We start from the raw sequence: 20027 nt of genomic DNA, 5'->3' as shown, positions 1-20027 counted from the left end.
AAGAACGAAACATTTCAACTTCTTAAATTCATATCTATTAAATTTTCAAATCCAAGTTCTTTGACTAGACTCCTCTGCCGCTCAATGTATCTAATTTTCACCTCCATAGTAAAAACATTGCTAGAAAGACGCGCATGGGACAGGATCAGTGATGAGATGTGTCAGCACGGTGCGGTTCTCTGTTAGGCTGAATGGGGGTAACTCAAATTCGTTCACGCCTTCGAGGGGACTCCGTCAGGGAGATCCCCTCTCTCCGTACCTCTTTCTTTTTTGTGTGGAAGGTTTCTCCACTTTGCTCAAGAAAGCTCAAGACAACAACATGCTGAAGGGCGTTAATTTTGGAATGGATGGGCCTCACATTACCCATCTTCTTTTCGCGGATGACAGCATAGTCTTTCTAGAAGCTTCTGTGGAGAGTTTTCATGCTCTAAAGGGGGTTCTCCTAGCATATGAATCTGCATCGGGTCAGAAGGTAAATCTCCAAAAATCATCTATCTATTTTGGAGATGGTTGCAGTCTGGATAGTAAACAGGTGCTGAAGCAAACTTTGGGTGTCACGGAAGAGGCTCTTAGTGAGCGCTATTTGGGTCTTCCCACAGTGGTGGGTAGATCTAAGGAAGGATGCTTCAAATATATCAACGAAAGATCTGGTGCTAAAGTGTGTGGTTGGAAAGGGCAAGGGCTCTCAAAGAAGGGAAAGGAAATCCTTGTCAAATCGGTACTGCAGGCAACACCAACTTATCCCATGAGCTGCTTCAAGTTCAACAAGAAACAATGCAAAAAACTAAACTCCATTTCCTCCAACTTTTGGTGGGGTGATTCTGATGGTCCTCGCAAGGTTCACTGGATATCTTGGGAGAAAATGTGCCGTCCGAAGCAAGCTGGGGGCATGGGATTTAGGGACTTCGAAGCTTTTAATGTTGCTCTGCTAGCTAAACAAGCCTGGAGAATTTTAACGGTGCCATCTTCTCTCTGTGCGCGGGTTCTCAAGGCGAGGTACTTCAAAAATTCTGATCTGCTGCATGCAGGATGCCCAGGCCGGGGGTCTTTTTCTTGGCGAAGTATCCTACATGGCCGTGATCTCCTCAAACTGGGACTGGTATGGAGAGTGGGTGACGGCACCAATATTGATGTCTGGAAGAGTTCTTGGATTCCCAGGTCTGGTGCACAATGGCCACTGGGTCGTAAGGCAGATGCACCAACACCATCCATTCACAAAGTGGCTGAGCTGATGTCGGATGATGGGACAAGTTGGGATGAGAACAAATTACACCAGTATATGTTCGATTTTGATGCAAAGGACATCAAGAAAATAGCAATCGGAGGTCCTGGAACCGAGGATTATTATGCCTGGAACCTCACCAAAAGTGGGATCTTCTCAGTGCGGTCTGCTTATCACCTTAAAATGAATCAAAAGAAAATACAAGCAGGAGGAATTGAATCTTCCAGTTCAGTTGACGCGCACAAAGGCTGGTTAGCCTTGTGGAATGCAAATATTCATGGCAAAATCAAGGTTTTAAAGGGAAGGCCCTTGGCCCTGCTTTATAAATAAAGCACACGAAGCAACAATAGTAGCGATACAAACTCACACCCGAACAGCTAGTCTGATGCCTTAAACATAGCGACTCCAATACCACAAGTGCCCAAACTGAAACGGAAAAGGCTACAAAGTGCTACAGCTCCACGTGCTGGAGGGAAACATGATGCTGGCACAGGTGCACAGGTGCGGATCATCCTCCGTCTTCACCGCGAAGCCGTCGCTGAAGCCTCCTAACCTCGTCCAGCGCCGCGTCCAGAAGCGGCAGGTCCCTCGGTCTGACCAGAACCCTCCAAGACTGCATATAGATAGACATTTTGAAGATAGCATCAGACGGGTTGTTGATCAAGGATCCCTCTATAGCTAGCTTATTGCGGATGTTCCAGAGGGCCCAGGATTGGGCCGCAAAGGTGAACCAAGCTATCCTATGGAGACGACCCGTAAGGCCATTGACAATGGCAATGAAATCCGCGACCCCTGTCGGGTTCCAAGAGCAGTGCAGAAGTTCCCTAATTCCTGCCCACATGAATCTCGCTAGATGGCATTCAAAGAAGATGTGATCGCAAGTCTCCCAGCCACCGCATAGGGCACAGCTACCGTCAGAGGGCCCCCGCCTCTTGACCAGCTGGTCCCCAGCTGGCAACCTACCCCTAATCAGCTGCCATAGAAAGACCCGAATCTTAGGCGGAACCTTGGTGCGCCAAACCTCTTTGAAGTGGGTTATGGCCCCGCCCTGAGAAAGCTTACAGTACATGGAGTTGGTGGAGTAATCTCCGGAAGGATCCAGCGACCAGCGGACCTCGTCCTCGCCCGGAGACATGGGGGTTAGATCAAAGATTCTACAAAGGTTGTCCCATTCCACCGTCTCCGCGAGACCGAAGGAGCGTCTAAACCGGATGTGCCACCCTTCATTGTCACGCACCCCTTCAACAGTGGCGAAGTGGTTATCGCAACAAGCAAAGAGGCGGGGAAAGGTCAGACGCAGGGGCCCCGTGCCCGTCCACCAGTCAAGCCAAAAGTAGGTGCGTTTCCCGTTCCGGACCTTGTGCTTGGCCCCCATTTTGAAATACCATTTGATCTTCTGAATGGCATTCCAGAACTGCGAGCCCTTAGTCGGCACGGCTGGAGAGAACAAGTCGTGATCTCCCAGGTATTTGGCCCTTAGCAGGTCAGCCCACAGCCCCTCGCTGTTCTGATAGATCTTCCAGATCCAATTGAGCATAAGCGCGATATTCATGAGTTTAGTGTTAAGGATTCCCAATCAAGGTTCACGTGTGGAGGCTAATGAAGAATGGACTGGCGCTGGGAGCTGAGCTTCATCGACGCAGGATTAAGGGAGGGGTCGTGTGCGTTGCTTGTGGCCGGGAAGAGACAGCTCTTCATCGATTTTGGCACTGTCCCCACTCTCAGCAAATTTGGGATCATATCAGAAACCATACTGAAGCCTCGGTGACCAGCCCGCCAGTAGATGTGCGCACTCAGAGAGACCTGCTCAACTGGATGTTGGAATGGCTTAGTTCAGTTCAACAACCGGTGCTTGAGATTACCATGATGACCTTGTATCAGAGTTGGCTGGCCAGGAACGAGGCTCGGGACTCCAAGAAGATCGATGATCCGGTAAGCATTGCAAAGCGCTCCATCCACCTGCTTGAGGAGTGGCACAATGTTCAGGCTCCTATGATCGCCAAGCCTCCGCCCCCAAAGGAACACTGGTTCCCTCCGGCGGAAGGTTGGATGAAAGTCAATGTTGACGGAGCGATGTGGACGAATTCGGAGAAGGGTGGTGCTGGCGTGGTCGTTCGCGACCATGATGGACGGTTCATCGCCGGTTCGTGCCATTTTTTTCCCTCTCTACTCGACCCGGAGGACGCGGAGCTCCGTGCTTGCCAGCGAGCTTTGGTTCTGGCAAAGAAGCTAAAGCTTCAAAAGATCATCCTGGAAACTGATAGTTCATCGGTGGTGTCCAAGTTGAATAACGAGATGAAGGACATGTCTATGCATGGGCCGCTGGTTGAAGATATTAAACGGGAGCTAAGGGAGATGGTTGACTACAAGGTGAAGTGGGCACGGCGTACAGCCAATCGAGTTGCTCATGTATTAGCAAAGGAGGGTTGCGGCTTAGAAAGTTGTAAGACTTGGTTTATTATTTTTCCTGATTGTATTGGTAACTTATTAACCCAGGACATGGCTGGGAGTTAATAAAGCCGCAGCTATTCCCTCTCAAAAAAAAAAAAAAAAAAAGGATCGGTGACATCCTCGAGCATCATTGAAAGATTCTCGAATGGTACATGAAATTATCGGCAAATTAGTCATTCCAAGCATGTCATAGCCAAAGATCAGTCATCCGGCCTAACTGCAAAACTATGATTTTTTCCAGTGTTGTTCAATGCCTCCTCCCACTGGGAAAGAAACAATAATGATCACAAACTACTCCTCATCGCTGAAAAAATAATCCAAATAATCCGACGATGACGAGTGATATTTGTCAAAAAAAATTGTGTTAAATTCTTCACATATATAGAAACATTACAAGAGGAAAATATATATCTTTGGACCATTCTTAACGACCGGCAAGTGTCGTACTTAACACCGACCATGAGCTTAGTTCGAAATTGGATATAGGTATTGCCGATTTGTAGAGATATCTAGCTTCATGTACACATATAATTGATCTTCTCGGAGTCCCATTAATACTGCAGCCTATTTTGCGTGAAAGAGGATCTACTACTAGCAGAAAAGGTGATGAGGACATCCCTGCCACACTACTACCTCCGTCATTGCAAGATGAAGATGATGCTGCTGTGAAGCTCAAGTCCAATGAAGTTAGGATTGGACCAATGACACGAGCTCGTGCGAAGCTACTTAAACAACATGCGAATTTGTTCCTAAGTGATACTTTGAGCGATGAGAACTTCATACTGCCTAAGTCCTATTATTTATGTATGATCAGGTATGAGGAGGAAGCAAGCATTGCACGAGAAGGAGAGGAGTAGCTGGACCAGAAGCTGGATGTGAAGCTGGACATGGAGCTGGACATGAAGACATCTCATGGACGCGCGAGGGAGGAGCGGGAGGCATGCGCGAGAGGAGGAGATGAAATTCAGGCGGCCGGCGCCAGGGCCGGTCCAACCGGCCGTGCCGCCGGGTCGCCCGGTCCCAGGCCCGGTCGGCCGGCTTCCGCGCCGACGTAGCCCGGTCCAAACCGGGATTTCCACTTGTGCCAACCGGGACGTATCCAGTAAGCCTAGACGCTCCATCCGGTCGCCATCCGGTCCCTGGCCCGTTCTAAACCGGACCGGCCAGTCCCAGGCCCGGTCGACCGGCCCCCAGATCGGCCGTGTCCAAGTCTGTCTCGACCAGATCTATTCTGGGTCGGTTATTTTTGTATCTTTTCGACCTGAGGTCGTCCTGAACCCCTATATAAGTGCCCAGGACGCCCCCAAAGTAGTTTTAGACCACATTTAAGATAAACCCCAGTTCTTAGTTGTTTGCTCTGCAAAACTATTGAATCCCTACACCATATTGCTTGATTTGGTGTAGATCTGAAAGTCTTGTATAATCTGCTGTTCCATTGGGAATTAGAAGGTTGCAACTTACCGCTTCGTGGTCGGCGGCTACGTGCGCAAGTGTGTGGAGTTACGGATATCTTGCAGGGTTGAGAGGTGTTGCATTGGCGACAGGAACCAATCGAGAGATTTCGTTGTGTCATACAAGTTATCATCCACTTCATCAAGTTATCTCCGCTGTGTTCATCCTGTGATCATCATCACCACCATTGCTTACTCAGAAGATCGGGCCACCCCTTATCATCTTGGTATCAGATTTCAGCGTTTCCTCGGTAACCCATCCACAATCCACCCCATAGTTGAGTTGTGAGTGTTTTCCTATCCAAAAAAGCCAAAAATATTAGGGTTAGGGTTTGCCATAGCCTTAGATTGCATTAATTTTGAGTTTTAGTTGCTTTTCGTAGTTGTTTTTGCGTATCTTTTCTTTCATCTAGTTTTGTTAGGGTTTGTGTTTCCGCTTTCATCTAGAGTCAATTTTTGTTGCTCCGAGTTCACATAGCATACATTGTGTTTGTCCAAACCATAGCCACAGCCTTTCGATATAAGTGACTAGGAACTTTCCCAGAAGAGACTAGTTTTACCGCTCGGCAGGCTGCTCATTAGGGTTTTGGTGCTTTGCATTATCTGTTGGCCGTGTTATCAAGGAGTTGAGTCATAAAATCAAAAAAAAAAGAGAAAATTGAAAATAAACAAAAAGATTTACATATCTGCGTGTTATACCAAAAGAAAATCCAAAAAGAAAAGTGAAGTGCTAGTAGAATCAAGTGAAGGCCTAATTTTTCTTTACTGCACCTGTAGTTGAGCAATCTTGTGCCTGTCCCGTTGAGCTTTGCTAGCGTCTCTCGAGTGCATTGCAACCTTTCATCCAAATAGTTGCATTGCCCCATTTATCGCCTTGTGTGAGTATCATTGGTTGTCTACGGTCAGCGCTAGAGCTTGTTATTGGTGCAAATAGGTAGCGCACCTACAGCCCCACATATATCCTGCTTTGCCGTGTGATTTGTTCTTATACCCTTGATATTCGCTTCGCTACATCCGTGCACTAGTCATCACTACATGTGGTAAGCAATATTAATTCACTTTGGAGCAGTAAGATTTCCTTTTCTTATCAGTTTTGAGTGAGCTGTGAGAGTACCACCATATATATTTGTTTTAGTGCACTAATATACTAACCATGTCTGCTAGTGATGAGAAAATTGTTAACCAGGAAAACAAGAATTCCCCTGATTTGATGACATGGAGGGAGTATGAGGCTCTTCATAATAAGATGCGACTTGAATTCCGCACCCAGGATGATGAGTTTAGGGGGACGGTCCAGGGGATCTCCCAAAAGCTGGATGTTACTAATGCGACCGTCGCCACAATGCGAGATCAAATGATGGATATCCAGTGCAGTCTTCAAGATTTGCAAGTTGTTGGTAATCTCACTCAACAACATCAACAAGAAGACGAAGATGAAGCACCTAATGTTAATCGTGGTGCTGGGCGCGGTAACCGCAGTCGAGGGTTTGCTGAACTCCGACGTCCAGGTCGTGGGTTTGAGGAAGAAGATGGATTGGGTAAGCCCAAGTTCTCCATACCCAAGTTTGAAGGAGGTGCTGATGTTGAAGAATACCTCACTTGGGAGCTGAAAATTGAGAAGTTATGGCACTTACATAATTACACTGAAGATAGGAAGATCAAGTTTGCTTCTTCCGAATTTGATGGCTATGCATTGCGTTGGTGGGATGGATTTGTTCGTGCTCGCGAAGAAGATGGTGAGCCGCCTATTATCACATGGCGTGCAATGAAGGCGGCAATGAATGATCGTTTTGTGCCCACTAATTATTTGCGTCATATATTTGATAAGTTGACCCTATTGAGACAAGGTGTGAAGACTGTTGATGAATATTACATGGAGATGAAGATGCTAATGCAGCATGGCCATGTCCGTGAGTCCCTTGAGATGATAATGACTCGTTTTCTCAATGGTTTGAAGTATGATATCAAAGGTATTGTTCGTCATTACAGTTACACCACTATGAATGAGTTGCTACATCATGCACGAGAAGCTGAATCACAGTTGGCTGGCGAAGCAAAGGTTAAAGGTTGTCTCGACCAGATCTATTCTGGGTCGGTTATTTTTATATCTTTTCGACCTGAGCTCGTCCTGAACCCCTATATAAGTGTCCAGGACGCCCCCAAAGTAGTTTTAGACCACGTTTAAGATAAACCCTAGTTCTTAATTGTTTGCTCTGCAAAACTATTGAATCCCTACACCATATTGCTTGATTTGGTGTAGATCTGAAAGTTTTGTGTAATCTGATGTTCCATTGGGAATTAGAAGGTTGCAACTTACCGCTTCGTGGTCGGCGGCTACGTGCGCAAGTGTGTGGAGTTGCGAATATCTTGCAGGGTTGAGAGCTGTTGCATTGGCGACAGGGACCAATCGAGAGATCTCGTTACGTCATACAAGTTATCATCCACTTCATCAAGTTATCTCCGGTGTGTTCATCCCGTGATCATCATCACCACCGTTGCTTACTGAGAAGATAGGCCACCTCTTATCAAAAGGGAGGAATAATAGTTAGTTGGAGCAATAATAACTAACCATGTGCTGCAGGGTCCCGTAGTCGATACGATGAGCATGCGGGGAGACAGCTTCCATAGTTCGTAGCCCTTCGAACAGAGAAGAGAAGAAGAGGAGAGCACAAATAGGAGACATGAGATAGTAGGGTTTTTAAATCCATTTTCTGCTTTGCAGGGAAGTCTTACAACCAATTGCAAGAAAACACTACACACTATCAAAGTAATAAAAACTTTTGAGATGGCCGTAGAAAAAACAACGATCGTATTATGTAAAGTGTAGATGATATTTTTCACACAATTAGTTCAGGTTAAGTGTGTATGTTGGAAGGGATATACACTAACGTTTTCATCTAGAAGAATCATATGTGATATATCACAGACGGTCTCTAATGATTTTCGTGCGTACTGTAACCACAAAGGACCCTGCCCGGTCCGCGGACACACGGTCGTAATTTTGGGACGTCAATGTTCGTCCGCACAGAACACGAAAAGAGTCTTGCATGTTCTATGAGGACCTAAGGCCCCTTCTATACTAGTGACATGAGATCTCACTAGCAGGCCGGCAACCAGCCTAGTTGAACAAATCTCGTGCTAACATCGGCAATTGGCTGCACCCAGAATCTAGGGCAGAGCGCATTTCCTCCGGTTGAAGATATGATCATGTACGAATCCAATGTGTAGCCTCGGAAATAACCTGCACAAAGGAAGGGTCTTTTTTGTTTTGTTTTGTTAATGACTAAATCATTGCGTGCGTTCCATATAGTCCATAATGTAACGTAAGCCCCCACCCAAATTTGCACTCTCTCTTTTTTACAAATCCCGATGCAACCAATTTCTGAATTTTTTTTATTATGTTGGCTAGAGGTGATATGTTAAAATTCATGTGAGCAAGATGACGTTATATGAACAAATGTTGTGTTGTTTCATATTGATTACAAAAAACAACATATCTTATTTCCTTCCTATTTTCTCTTAGCAAGATTATCTGTAGTTAAAATTACTTTGCATTCTAGGAACCACATAAAAATCCAAATTTTCTATGATACCTTAATTTTCCAAATGTACTTACAAAGGTATGGCGTATGGTCACTCATATGATCTAAATGTAAAGAATTAACCGTAAACAAGCCCAAGTTTGTTAGCCTCCATACAAAAACATCTTTTGGTCTGCTAATGAAACATCTATTAAACACCTAACTAAATGAAGCCATCTCGCCGATTTGTACTCCGTCAATACCCATCTAAACCCTATGTTTAATGGGTTATGAGTTAAAACACCAACCACCAAAACTTCTTTTCGTTGCACGATATAATATAGCAATGAAAATTTACATGCTAAAGGCATATCCTTTAGCCAAGTGACTTCCCAAAACCATGTGCTTAAACCATTACTGCACGGTGAACGAGCCTCTTTAAAAAAATTGTCATTGACCTTCGTAAGGCCTTTTCAAAATGGGAAGTCAGATATTTTTTGTTTTCACTTGTGAAGGTGACTTTTAATAAAGGTACTCAATAAATATTTATTTTTAATTTCTAAAACCTCTGCCTCAGCGGGAAATACAGATTGGCTCCCGGGTGCCACACACCCCTATACTTGGAAAAATAAAAAAAATATTAAAAAAAGTTTTAAAAATTCAAACTTTTTTGTGAATCAAAGATGATCCGGTACAAAATATTTCCCAGGAAAATTACTTTTATTGTATCCTGGGTAAAAAACAAACTCGAAACGTCCCATGATCAGGTACTATTCACTTTATATTCGTCATAATTTTATCTTTTTTGCCCTAGAGACCATGGGAATCATTTTGTTTCCAAACATTTTTTTACGAGTACAAACTTGATTATCATTGGTTTTCAGAAAGATTCATTTTTTTTTTACTTTTAAAATTACTATGAGAGCCAAAAGTCCGCTTCCCTGCCTCAGCTCACCTTGTTCTTTCAGTCTACATATAATGTTCCAGAATCACAAATGTGCATCCGCCGAGTCCCCTGACCACTGTTTTTTTTTAATGAAATCGTGCTGCTCGGTGAGAAAGCTCGCTGCACGCATGGTCTTGTGATCGCTGTAGCAGCGTTTGTTTTGTTTTTGCCCGAACCCATCCCCGACAAAGAAACCTGAACACGCTGAGCTCAAGCAGACTAGCAGAGAGTACTTGGAGCTCGCGTAGACTTTGGCAGTCCTATGCAGGTTGGTAGCATCTGCATACGGTCGGCCAGGTTAGCCCAATCACGCATGCATGGCCTACGCAGGTACGTAACACATACATGCTCGGCAGCTTTTTATTTGCAAAAGATAGTAGGTTCGTTAAACCTAGGCAAATTGTTTGCTGACAGAAAAGACACTCTACATGTATGGTACATGCATGCATATCTCGGAGCACTAAAAACAATGGCATCTATTATCTATGCACAACCATGTCTGTCACTGTCAAACAATGACATCAAGAAAATAAGGGGTCTACAACATTAATGCCAATCTCGAAAAAAATTACAACAATCCCGGAAAAAATCGGTGCGGCAATTTGACTCCCAAACTCCATCGAACTCGTCTTTAAAAAAGATCAATTAGGTTGGTACATACAGGTATGATATACAACTCCGTAAAGTTTTATCAAATAATTGTATCAAACATTTTGGTGCAAAAATAACACAATTGTGATTCCAAAAGGAAAAACAAAATACTTGACTTTGAACCCCAGATTTGCCTTTTTTTGTGTGTGTGTACCTCACATCTAAGCATGTTTGTGGATAAAACTTTGCAAGCACATACTACACGCATTCATGTAGGTGTATATTTTTTTAAGGTTTTTTAGTTTTTATAAATATTCTTCATTTTTTTAAAATAAAGAGAGCTACAGGGAGCTCGATAGCTAAAGAGCTTGTCACATTCAACATCCAATGTCAAATGATAATATATATATATATATATATATATATATATATATATATATATATATATATATATATATATATATATATATATATATATATATATATATATATATATATATATATATGTGTGTGTGTCTATTAATCCAAAATTGGGAGTGTTCTGAATTATAACCTCAACTTACTACACCCGATGATCCATAATACTTGTTGTGCCTTTAGTTCAAATTTGAACAAATTTGAATTTACGCTACGACAAGTGGTTCAAATTTGAATTAAAGCTATAACAAGTATTATGAATCGGAGGGAGTAATTTTTTAGAACTTTCTAAAAGTCTATCTTAGTGTTGAGTTTCTCTAATTTTCTTTTGTATAAAGAGTATCGAGATTTCTCTGAGAAAAATCATCTGTGATACTATTCCATAAAGAACATCATCTGCGAAACTGTTACTCCCCTGCATCTTACGTAAAAAAACATCATCGGCTCTAGACGGCGCTGTGGTCGGATCCAGGCCGGCGGATGGCCCCCTTGCGTACTTCCATCTTAATTTCCTGTTGGAATCCATGCATAAATAATCCAACTACGGCATTCTAGTAAATGCTTGGCGGCCCCCCTGGTTTTAAGACTCAGAGATACCCTAATTATTGAGCAAATCCTGCATTTGATCGATCTTTCAGTAGGGGTGTCAGTTTTGGATTTACTGTTGTTAGTTCAAGATCGGCAGTGTAGCTAGCTATAGCTAGGAGTACTTTTATATCTTATTTTACTGTGCTGATTAATTTCACAGTGAAAAGCATTTCATTGAAGAATGTTGGTACTGCTACAGTGCAGCTAATGACACATAACGCCCACAGAAAAAAAAGCTAACATGCACACTTTGCAGATATACGTTGAACAATATATAAGCCCTCTGTTATTCATTAGGTTGGGGACATTAATTATATGAAATTATGCGTTGGTGGAAGGAGGAAAAAAAATAGTGAGATCTTCGTTAGGAGTATATTACTTTATGCTACTCCCTTTGTTCCTAAAAAGAAAAGTAGGTCCCCAACTCTCATTTCCACCTTATATTACACTATCTTTGGGTTCATTTAACTCCTACAACTACCATCCTACTGTTTTAAGAAGGACAAAAAAGTCGCCCTTGAAAAAAACACGGAAAAAACTGTACAAGTAATTTGTGTTAGGTGTTGCAATACAACATAGCAAAGATTTGCTTAAAAATATGACAACGACCATGTCTTAAAAATCTAGCAAAGTACTTGTTGTTTCATTGATCACATATTTTGATATTTATACTGTAATTTTTGTATTGTGTATACCATGGCAAAAGATACACGGGTGACATTTTCAGATTTCCTTTAAGTGGTTAGGTACAATTTTCTCATTAGAAGAACCGTATTTTATACGGAGTATTAAAATTCTTCAGATACAATATTTTTGGAAGGGTTGAGGAAGGAAATGGAGGAAGATTTCGGTAACCCTAAAAAAAGTTGGAAGTAAAAGGTAATCCCAAGATAATAGTTTGGAAGAGAAAAGTAGGTCTTGTAATTTACCAAAAGGGAAAACACACTACACAGGTACATACACATACACTATTCCCTTGGTGAAACGGGCAACATCCAGAGAAGTGCAAGTAAACACAATACAGAGTTACAAAGTTAAGAATTAAATCTGAATAGAAAAGCTGCACTGCCTACCCTAGCTATACTCCATTCACACACACGCACACCATATTACTACACGATAATGCAGTCAAACTACCTCTAGCTGCGCTATGCTAAGCTAGGCCAGGTTCATTCACTCATTCAAGCATGTAATGCCTGCATCTGCATGCATGCATCACGCTACATGAAGTCCACCTCGAAGAAATGCTGCATGCTGTTGCCGTTGCAGCAGCTGTCTCCGTCGTTCCGGTGACGCTGATCCGACGCCGACGTCGAGCACGACAAGATGTTGCCGCTGTCTCGCTGCCGCTGCCGATGCGACTGCACAAGCGGGGTCATCATGAAGCCCTGCTCCTCCTCGTCGCGACCTTGCTGGTGCAGCAGCATGGTGTCCAGGCCGGCGCCGTACCTGTCCCTGCCGTGGGGTCGCTCCGCGGCCAGGGACAGGGTCGTCGGCGCCGTCATCGTTGCGGCGATGGTCGACTGGCCGCCGTTGTCGAGCTCGGTCTGCTGCTGCAGGCAGCTGAAGCCGCTGGCCGTCGGCGAGACGGCGACCACCGTGGTCGACGACTTGTTGGCTGATCATATATACATGCCGAGGCGTCAGAAAAGACGGTAGAAATGGCGGTCACCTGTATGTAGCAGGAGTTGTATCTACCCGTCTAGTGTATAGTACATTGGTACACACCTACGTAGACATGTTTTGGCGCCATGCGTATGCATCATGTTAATTGAGCTGCTGGATAGTACGAATGTCAAATCCATTGACAAAAATTGTAGAAGTAGCATCTAGGTCTGTCATGGCGGGCACATGTAGTGTACTGCCAGTTTATTTCCTGTCGAACGTTGTATTGTAACTAATTAATGTGCTTGCACATAGAATTACCAGTGTTGATTTATTGGCTCAAACTTGTGTAATTATTGCAAGTACTTCCCACGTACATTTGATTATTTTACCAAAACATGATTGACTTGTATCGTTGATTGCAAAATTTTGTGTGCTTTCGCACAAGTTCTAATTCGGGTTACAAAAGATATGAATTATCGTTTGGACATAGACAATGAAGAGACCAACGGCAGAAAATTATTTACACGGGAGCAAAGGGACAAGTATGAGAGGAGCTAGTGGTCTTACTCCTGTGATCGTCGCCGCTGTATGAGCTGGTGTCTGGCTTCTTGGTAGGCGGCGGCGCGTCGTTGCCCTTCTCGCCGGCGGGCTTCCTGCGACGGCGGTTGTGCTCCGTGAGCCGCTTTCGGCAGCTCCTCTTGGCTTCATCAAACTCAGCAAGCACATGAAATCTGTAGCCCAAAGAATCGAAGGGGAGCAAATTATTCAGACAGACACCTACACATACATGCTCGATCGTACACAATAGTAATGCCTACATGCAGTATAGATGTACATAGCGTATAGGTATTAGGTAGTACGATCGAACTCGATACTTTGCAATGCAATCATGGGTAAGGTGCATTGGTGGATGTAGGGCAGCTAATCATCAGTAGCAAGTTAAAGAGGGGGACACTGGATTCAGATGCGGATACGATCAGAGCAGGTCCCCTGATCTGATGTGAGGGCATGAGCAATGGTGGCATACACAACTAGCTGCTCTATGTAAAAAAGTTGTGAGAAGCAACATAGTCAATTTTATATCTCCAATGAAAGCTACAACTTTACTTAGAAAAAAAAGAGAAGGGACCCCACAAATATAACACTATGTATCTCTTTATCCCTCCAAAAAGCATGCTTTTAAGGCTTAAGATCTCACTTCCTGAAGAGGAGACTGCCTCTTCATCTGAACCTACTTTGGACCACCCGAACCTAATTAAAGGTGTGAGGCAGTAGCTCTAGGCCAGTGCATTGGGCATGCCCTGATCGGCTTCATCAATGATATATGACATGTTGACATGATATGATGATGCGAGTGCATGAATGTCTATTACTCCTATCTAGGGCGTCAGTCCTGGATCGAAAGCTTGCAGCCTTTTCCACTGCCGACCGAGATACTCTCGTCTTCTATCTAGCTTCGCATGCATGCAGCACGCATCCATCAAGGAATGCCAGTGTGTGCGCGCCTGAAGTGTGGGGAATGATGCAGAGACGAACGTGCACGTACCGGCTGCACTGCTGGCAGAAGCGCTGCTGCTTGCCGGAGGCGGCGACCGTGGCTGCCTTGGCGTGGTACTCGCAGACCTTGTGGCGGCGGTGGTAGTGCTTGGCGGCGGAGAGGTCGGCCTTGCAACCCTCGGCCTGGCACCGCGGTGGCGGGTGGTGCGCGGCGCCGAGCCCAAGCCCCAGCACGCCCATGCCGCCGAGGCGGGAGCGCATCAGCAGGCGGTCCACCGCTAGCACGTCCGCCGGAGAGAAGTAGGTCCGCCGGCCCAGGTTCAGCCCAATCCTCCCGCCACCGCCGGCGTCGGAAAAGAATGGGTCGCCGTCCTCACGCTTCAGTAACCCGCCGCTGAAGGGGTTGTACGCGTCTGCCGCCGACGTCACGCCCGGCAGCGCCGTCATTGTCGTCGGCGCCTGGAGCAGCGAGGACGGTGCGATCGGCGGCATGGTGATCTGCTGCGCGAAGGGCTGATGGAGCTGGTTGGCGAGCGGCGAACCGGTGGAGAAGAGAGCGAAGGGGTCTTGGAACTGGAACGCATTGGTACTGGCGGCGAAGTCGAAGCTGTTGTCATACAGGTGGTGCTGGTACAGCGGCGGTGCGGGCTCGAAGTTGGCGTATGAGGAGGAGTGCATGGAAGCGTAGCCGAAGTCGACGACGTCGCTCGCCGGTGCGATCGTGCCGGGGCCGCTCAGCCTGCTGCTCATCATGCCCGTCGTTCGCGCGCGCTCAGAGGTGGGAGGAAGGGGCCTCACGCGTGTTTAGATGTGGTGGGGAGGAATGACGTGCACTCTGGCTGCCTAAAAAGGCATGGAGGAGAGTGGGGGAGATCTAGATAGAGATGCGGCAGTAAGTGGAGCATAGGAGTAGGTGCTAATTGTTGGTGTGTTTGCATGGTAAGTATGGTGAGTGTATTTGTGGTTCTCGATGGCAGAATGATAGCTGCAATATAATGCAACATCATACGGACTTGCTATTCTGCTGTAACGATCGACTGGCTGCTTCACCCACTCACTCATTCAGTACCGCTGCTTGGCTGCATGCACGGCACGGTAAAAGATTTTGCATTGGCGCGGGCACGATAGTATGCAAGAATCAACCGTCATGGATCTATGTAGCTAGCCGAGATCCAAAAGATTTTGCATTGGCGCGGGTACCATAGTATGCAAGAATCTATCAGATATGTAATACTGATACATATACGAGATGCTGTAGTACACCACTCGTATACGTATCCAACTCTATATCGCCCTACGAGGGGCTATTCCTCGTCCATATTAACATGCAACCGGTGACCGAAAGGTTACACCGTTCCACCCAACGAATATTCACGTTAACATGGTATCAGAGGCCCATCCTCTTCCCATCGTCTAGCCACCGCCACCGTCGACACTTCCTCGTCGGCCTACAGGACCTGATCGCTAGATCGATCACGTCAGGACATCAGTCTCCTTCCCCTCGATCAATTCCCAGCATTTTTTTGTTCCAAAACCCTCGTCGGTTCTCGTCAAACATCTCCCGCCGGTGACCTTCTTCACCGTCGCCGCGAAGACCCAGATCAACTCCGATCACCAGATCGGTCACACCAGAACGAGCATCCCACCTTCCTTTACCAATTCCCCACTTCCACTTCCCCTCCAAACCCCCACCCAAAACCTTCCAAATCCGACCAGAGTTTCATTATTTTTTAGGCCTTGAGGTTCACAAATTGTCCAATGGTTTGCTTTTAAATCAGGAGAAATATGCCACATATTTGTTGACACGTGCTGGTATGAGCTCCTGCACGTCCTGTCCTACGCCACTTTCCACTACCGAGACACTGGCTCTGACAGATGGCTCTCCTCTTGGCTCTGAGGATATTACTAGATACCGGAGTATTATTGGTGCTCTTCAATATTTGATCCTGACTCGACCTAATATTTCCTTTTCAGTTAATAAGGTATGTCAGTATCTTCATGCTCCCACAACTGCACAGTGGACAGCTGTCAAACGGATTTTGAGGTATATTCATGGCGCAAGCCGAGTTGGTCTCACCTTTCAGAAGTGTTCCTCCACTCTTCTTAGTGCTTATTCAGATGCAGATTGGGCAGGTGATTTAGATGACAGACACTCTACTGGTGGGTTTGCTATATGTTTTGTCCCAATCTTATTTCTTGGACTGCCAGGAAACAACCTATTGTGTCTCGTTCTAGCACAAATGCTGAATATAAAGCACTTGCAAATGCCACTGCTGAGCTTATTTGGGTTGAAGCTCTTGTTCGAGAACTTAGTGTGACACTCAAGGAGAAACCAATTTTTAATGCTCATACTAAGCACATTGAGATTGATTTTTTCTTTGCTCGAGAAAGGGTTGCTAGCAAGTGACTTGATTTCAGGTTCATCTCCAGCAAGGATCAGATTGCAGATGGCTTCACTAAAGTTTTATGTTCCAAGAAACTAGACGAGTTTAAGCATAATCTAAACCTCTCCTAGGTCTAGATTAAGGGGGGTATTAGAGATGTAATACTGATACGTCTACCATCGTATATCCAACTCTGTATTTCGCGACGAGGGGCTATTCCTCGTCCATATTAACATGCAATCGGTGACCGAAAGGTTACACCGTTCCACCCAACGAATATTCACGTCAACAGAATCAACTGTCATGGATCTATGTAGCTAGCCGAGATCCAAAGGATTCATTATGGAAGTGTTAACACTTAGCTAACCGAGAATTAACTTAACACGTACTCATTCAAATTCAAAACAGACGGAGTCGCGGCTTGACGGAGCCGGATCTGCTACCTCGAGGCTAGTCGCGGATCAAGGGATCTTGACGGAGCCGTGGAACTGGAAGCGGCATGAGCATATTTATGGCTTCTACAGAAATCTTATGGGAGCGCAAGGAGAACCATCACTCTTCTCGTTCTCTCATTCCTTCTAGGACGTGACGCTACATGTCTTAGATGAAGAGAAAGATAAGCTCATGATTTCGTTCTCGTGGAAGAGTTAGATGAGGTCTTGGCCAGTATGAAGACCAACACAACGCTAGGCCTCATGGCTTCCCTATGTTCTTCAAGGAGTTCTGGTCACTTACTAAACCTCTGATCGTGGCCATTGCCAATGGCTTCGCTCTTGGGCGAGAGGATCTTGTAAGGCTAAACTTTTGGGTTGTTACTCTTATTATCAAGGTTCAATGGGTTGAGGAAATCTGCCAATTTAGAGTTATAGCGCTTATCAACATTATCTTTAAGTTTGTCGCAAAGGCTTACGCCTTTTATCTGTCCCCTATTTCTCATTGTACCATTACTAGAACTTAATCTGCGATAGTACATGAAACTAGGTCCAAGAAACTTTAGAGAGTGTTCCTGAAACTTGATTTTGAAAAAGCCTAAATTGTGTGAACTGGCCTTTTCTGTTCGAGGTTTCGGTTCATAAAGGCTTTGAGCCTAGGCGGGTTCATAGAGCTATGGGTTTGGTCTGAAGTCCCATACGACTATCACCATTAACGAAGCGGTAGGTACGTAACTTCTTCTGTAATGGTCGCGGAATCTGGCAAGGGGATCCGCTATCGTCCTTAGTCTTCAACTATGTAGTGGAGGCTTCGGCGTCCATTATGGACAAGGCCAAAGAGCAAACTTTTCCACAAATAATGGTTGTGATAAGCAACCCTCAATTTTTCTTGCTCTTTCTACAGTTAAGGACCCTCCTCTGATGATTCATCCAAACCAAGAATAGTGATAATATACCAATGTTCTTTGTAAAGTTCCCTTAACTCTTTGTGTATATTCATAATCTTTGTTGCCAAAAATCCGAAGATTTAGCATAGTTGATATTGAGTCTAAAGGATCTACTATTGGACAAATACACTTGGAAGCTAATACTCCGACGCATCCAGTGGACCATCCTTCATCTCATACCAAGGGATGGGGGTATCTCATCTACAGCGTATGCAGATGATACAATCATTATGATCGAGCCATAGGTTCTGGCAATTTCCAACCTCAAGTTCATCCTTCTATGCTTTGAAAGCATGTCTAGGCTTAGGATCAACTTTCACAACAACGAGGTCATGGGGTTATAGGGGCCAACAACTAGGAGAGCAGAACGTTGCCCATATGCTTAAGTACAAGCTAGGTTCCTTCCCGTTCACATATCATGGCCTCCCTATTTGTGATAGGGCTCCTAAAGCTTTGGACTAGGGTCCTGTTGGGTACCCCTGAGGTCGGGGCTAGACAAACCTAGACATCACATTTGGCATAAGCCTAATCTCGATCTCTAGGGCTTACATGGTGAAAATCGGTAACACAACAATGACTCTACGACTCAAAGAGTAATACAAGCTCATAACTGGGCAAAGAACCAAAGCATTAAAAGCATAGGTCACTGATCTAACATTTCATCAATCAAAAAAAGTGAAGTTATGCTATTCTAAATAGCAAGATAGCAAAAGGCCTAAGAGCCCAGGAGCATAACGGCGACGTCCTAGCCCATAGATTCCAGGCTGCCGCCTGGGAATCCCAAGCTACTCGTCGATGTCGACGTAGAAATCACCATCTGTCGCAGCGACTTTGTCTGAAACAAAAGTATGCAAAGATGAGTATAGGGACTCAGCAAGACTTAGTACAACCTATTAGCAAAGCTGGTATGCGAGGCTTTATGTAGAGCTTATTTTGCGCAAAGCCAATTTTCTTTGTAAAGAGGGAGCAAAAGCTCGTCTACTCAGATCATTTTAAAAAGGGATAAGAGAGCGATATTTTTTGCTCTACTGATCATCATATTGAATCCACGAAATCTTCATCATCAGCTGGTCTATCAACTAGGATCACCCCCTCGATACCCTGAGAAGGGATCCTTATTCACACATTGATTCCAAGTTTTACGATTAGGTTCATGTTGTCCATGATCACAGAATCCATCACCAAGTCATCCGTAACCATGGACACGGCTTTCCGAAAAGAATTAACCATGCAGGGGTGTACAACCTTACCCACACGCGCCGATCGACTCTTAGCGCCATATGATACACACTTCCTTGGTGTGCCGGCAGAGGGTGGTTGACAAAAACCTTTCCCTTGCTTCGCCTAATTCATGAGTCACTCCAACTGGGCAGATCCGTCATCGTAGGTAGCCATTCTCCGAGGCGGTCCCGATTGTTGTGCGCAGGGGATCCAGTTCAATGCCTCCAGCATCCTTCACCCCGGCCATGCCCTGTATGATGCACCTTTGAAATCCTTTTCCACGCCTTCTCCATGCAGATGCCAAATGGAACTCGCAACTATGTGACTGATGAACAGACTAGGCAAGATCGGGCCAAGGAGTTCCCATGGCCCCCGTATGGTTGTACGCTCGGTCTTGGTTCCGAAGGCGAGAACTCAGGTCCTAGTATCGGTGAGAACGAATCAAATCACCACATCCCCATGTGGCGTCCCATCCAAGCCTTTAAACATGCATGTTTAATTATCATCACTGATCTTACCACATCATCATGTCATACTAGGTTCAATCGCAGCTCTGATTCATCAATAGGATGGATCATAATTCGTCAACTAAGCATGGCTATGAATATTCGATATAACGGCTCTAGCGATGCACACAAGATCAAACCTAGTTTTGCTGGGAGCAGTGGATCAGAGTACTTTAGGCTACAAGGATGGTAAATGCAACATATAGGATAACTATATCTGCCGATAAAACATATTGGAATCGTATG

The 20027-nt window shown here is 45.0% G+C and overlaps 2 protein-coding genes across 2 annotated transcripts; both read right to left on the bottom strand.

The window, feature by feature from the left end:
* Positions 1-1066: 1066 nt before the first annotated feature.
* LOC127310494 (uncharacterized) lies at positions 1067-2759 on the bottom strand. The gene is made up of 3 exons (XM_071822152.1): positions 2244-2759; positions 1776-1835; positions 1067-1177 (listed from the first exon to the last, which is right to left on the bottom strand). Exons 1-3 carry the CDS (start codon positions 2757-2759, stop codon positions 1067-1069), a joined length of 687 nt encoding a protein of 228 aa, XP_071678253.1.
* Positions 2760-12128: 9369 nt separating this feature from the next.
* On the bottom strand, positions 12129-15236 carry LOC127308042 (squamosa promoter-binding-like protein 5). Its single transcript, XM_051338806.2, has 3 exons — positions 14342-15236; positions 13363-13526; positions 12129-12805 (listed from the first exon to the last, which is right to left on the bottom strand). The coding sequence occupies exons 1-3, from the start codon at positions 15043-15045 to the stop codon at positions 12408-12410; spliced, it is 1266 nt and encodes a 421-aa protein (XP_051194766.1). The 5' UTR covers positions 15046-15236; the 3' UTR covers positions 12129-12407.
* Between the last annotated feature and the right edge of the window lie 4791 nt (positions 15237-20027).

Source organism: Lolium perenne, chromosome 6, assembly GCF_019359855.2.
Source record: "Lolium perenne isolate Kyuss_39 chromosome 6, Kyuss_2.0, whole genome shotgun sequence".
In the NCBI taxonomy this organism is placed as follows: domain Eukaryota; kingdom Viridiplantae; phylum Streptophyta; class Magnoliopsida; order Poales; family Poaceae; genus Lolium; species Lolium perenne.
The sequence above is the reverse complement of the archived record's forward strand: the minus strand, read 5'-3'. Positions and strand labels throughout refer to the sequence as shown.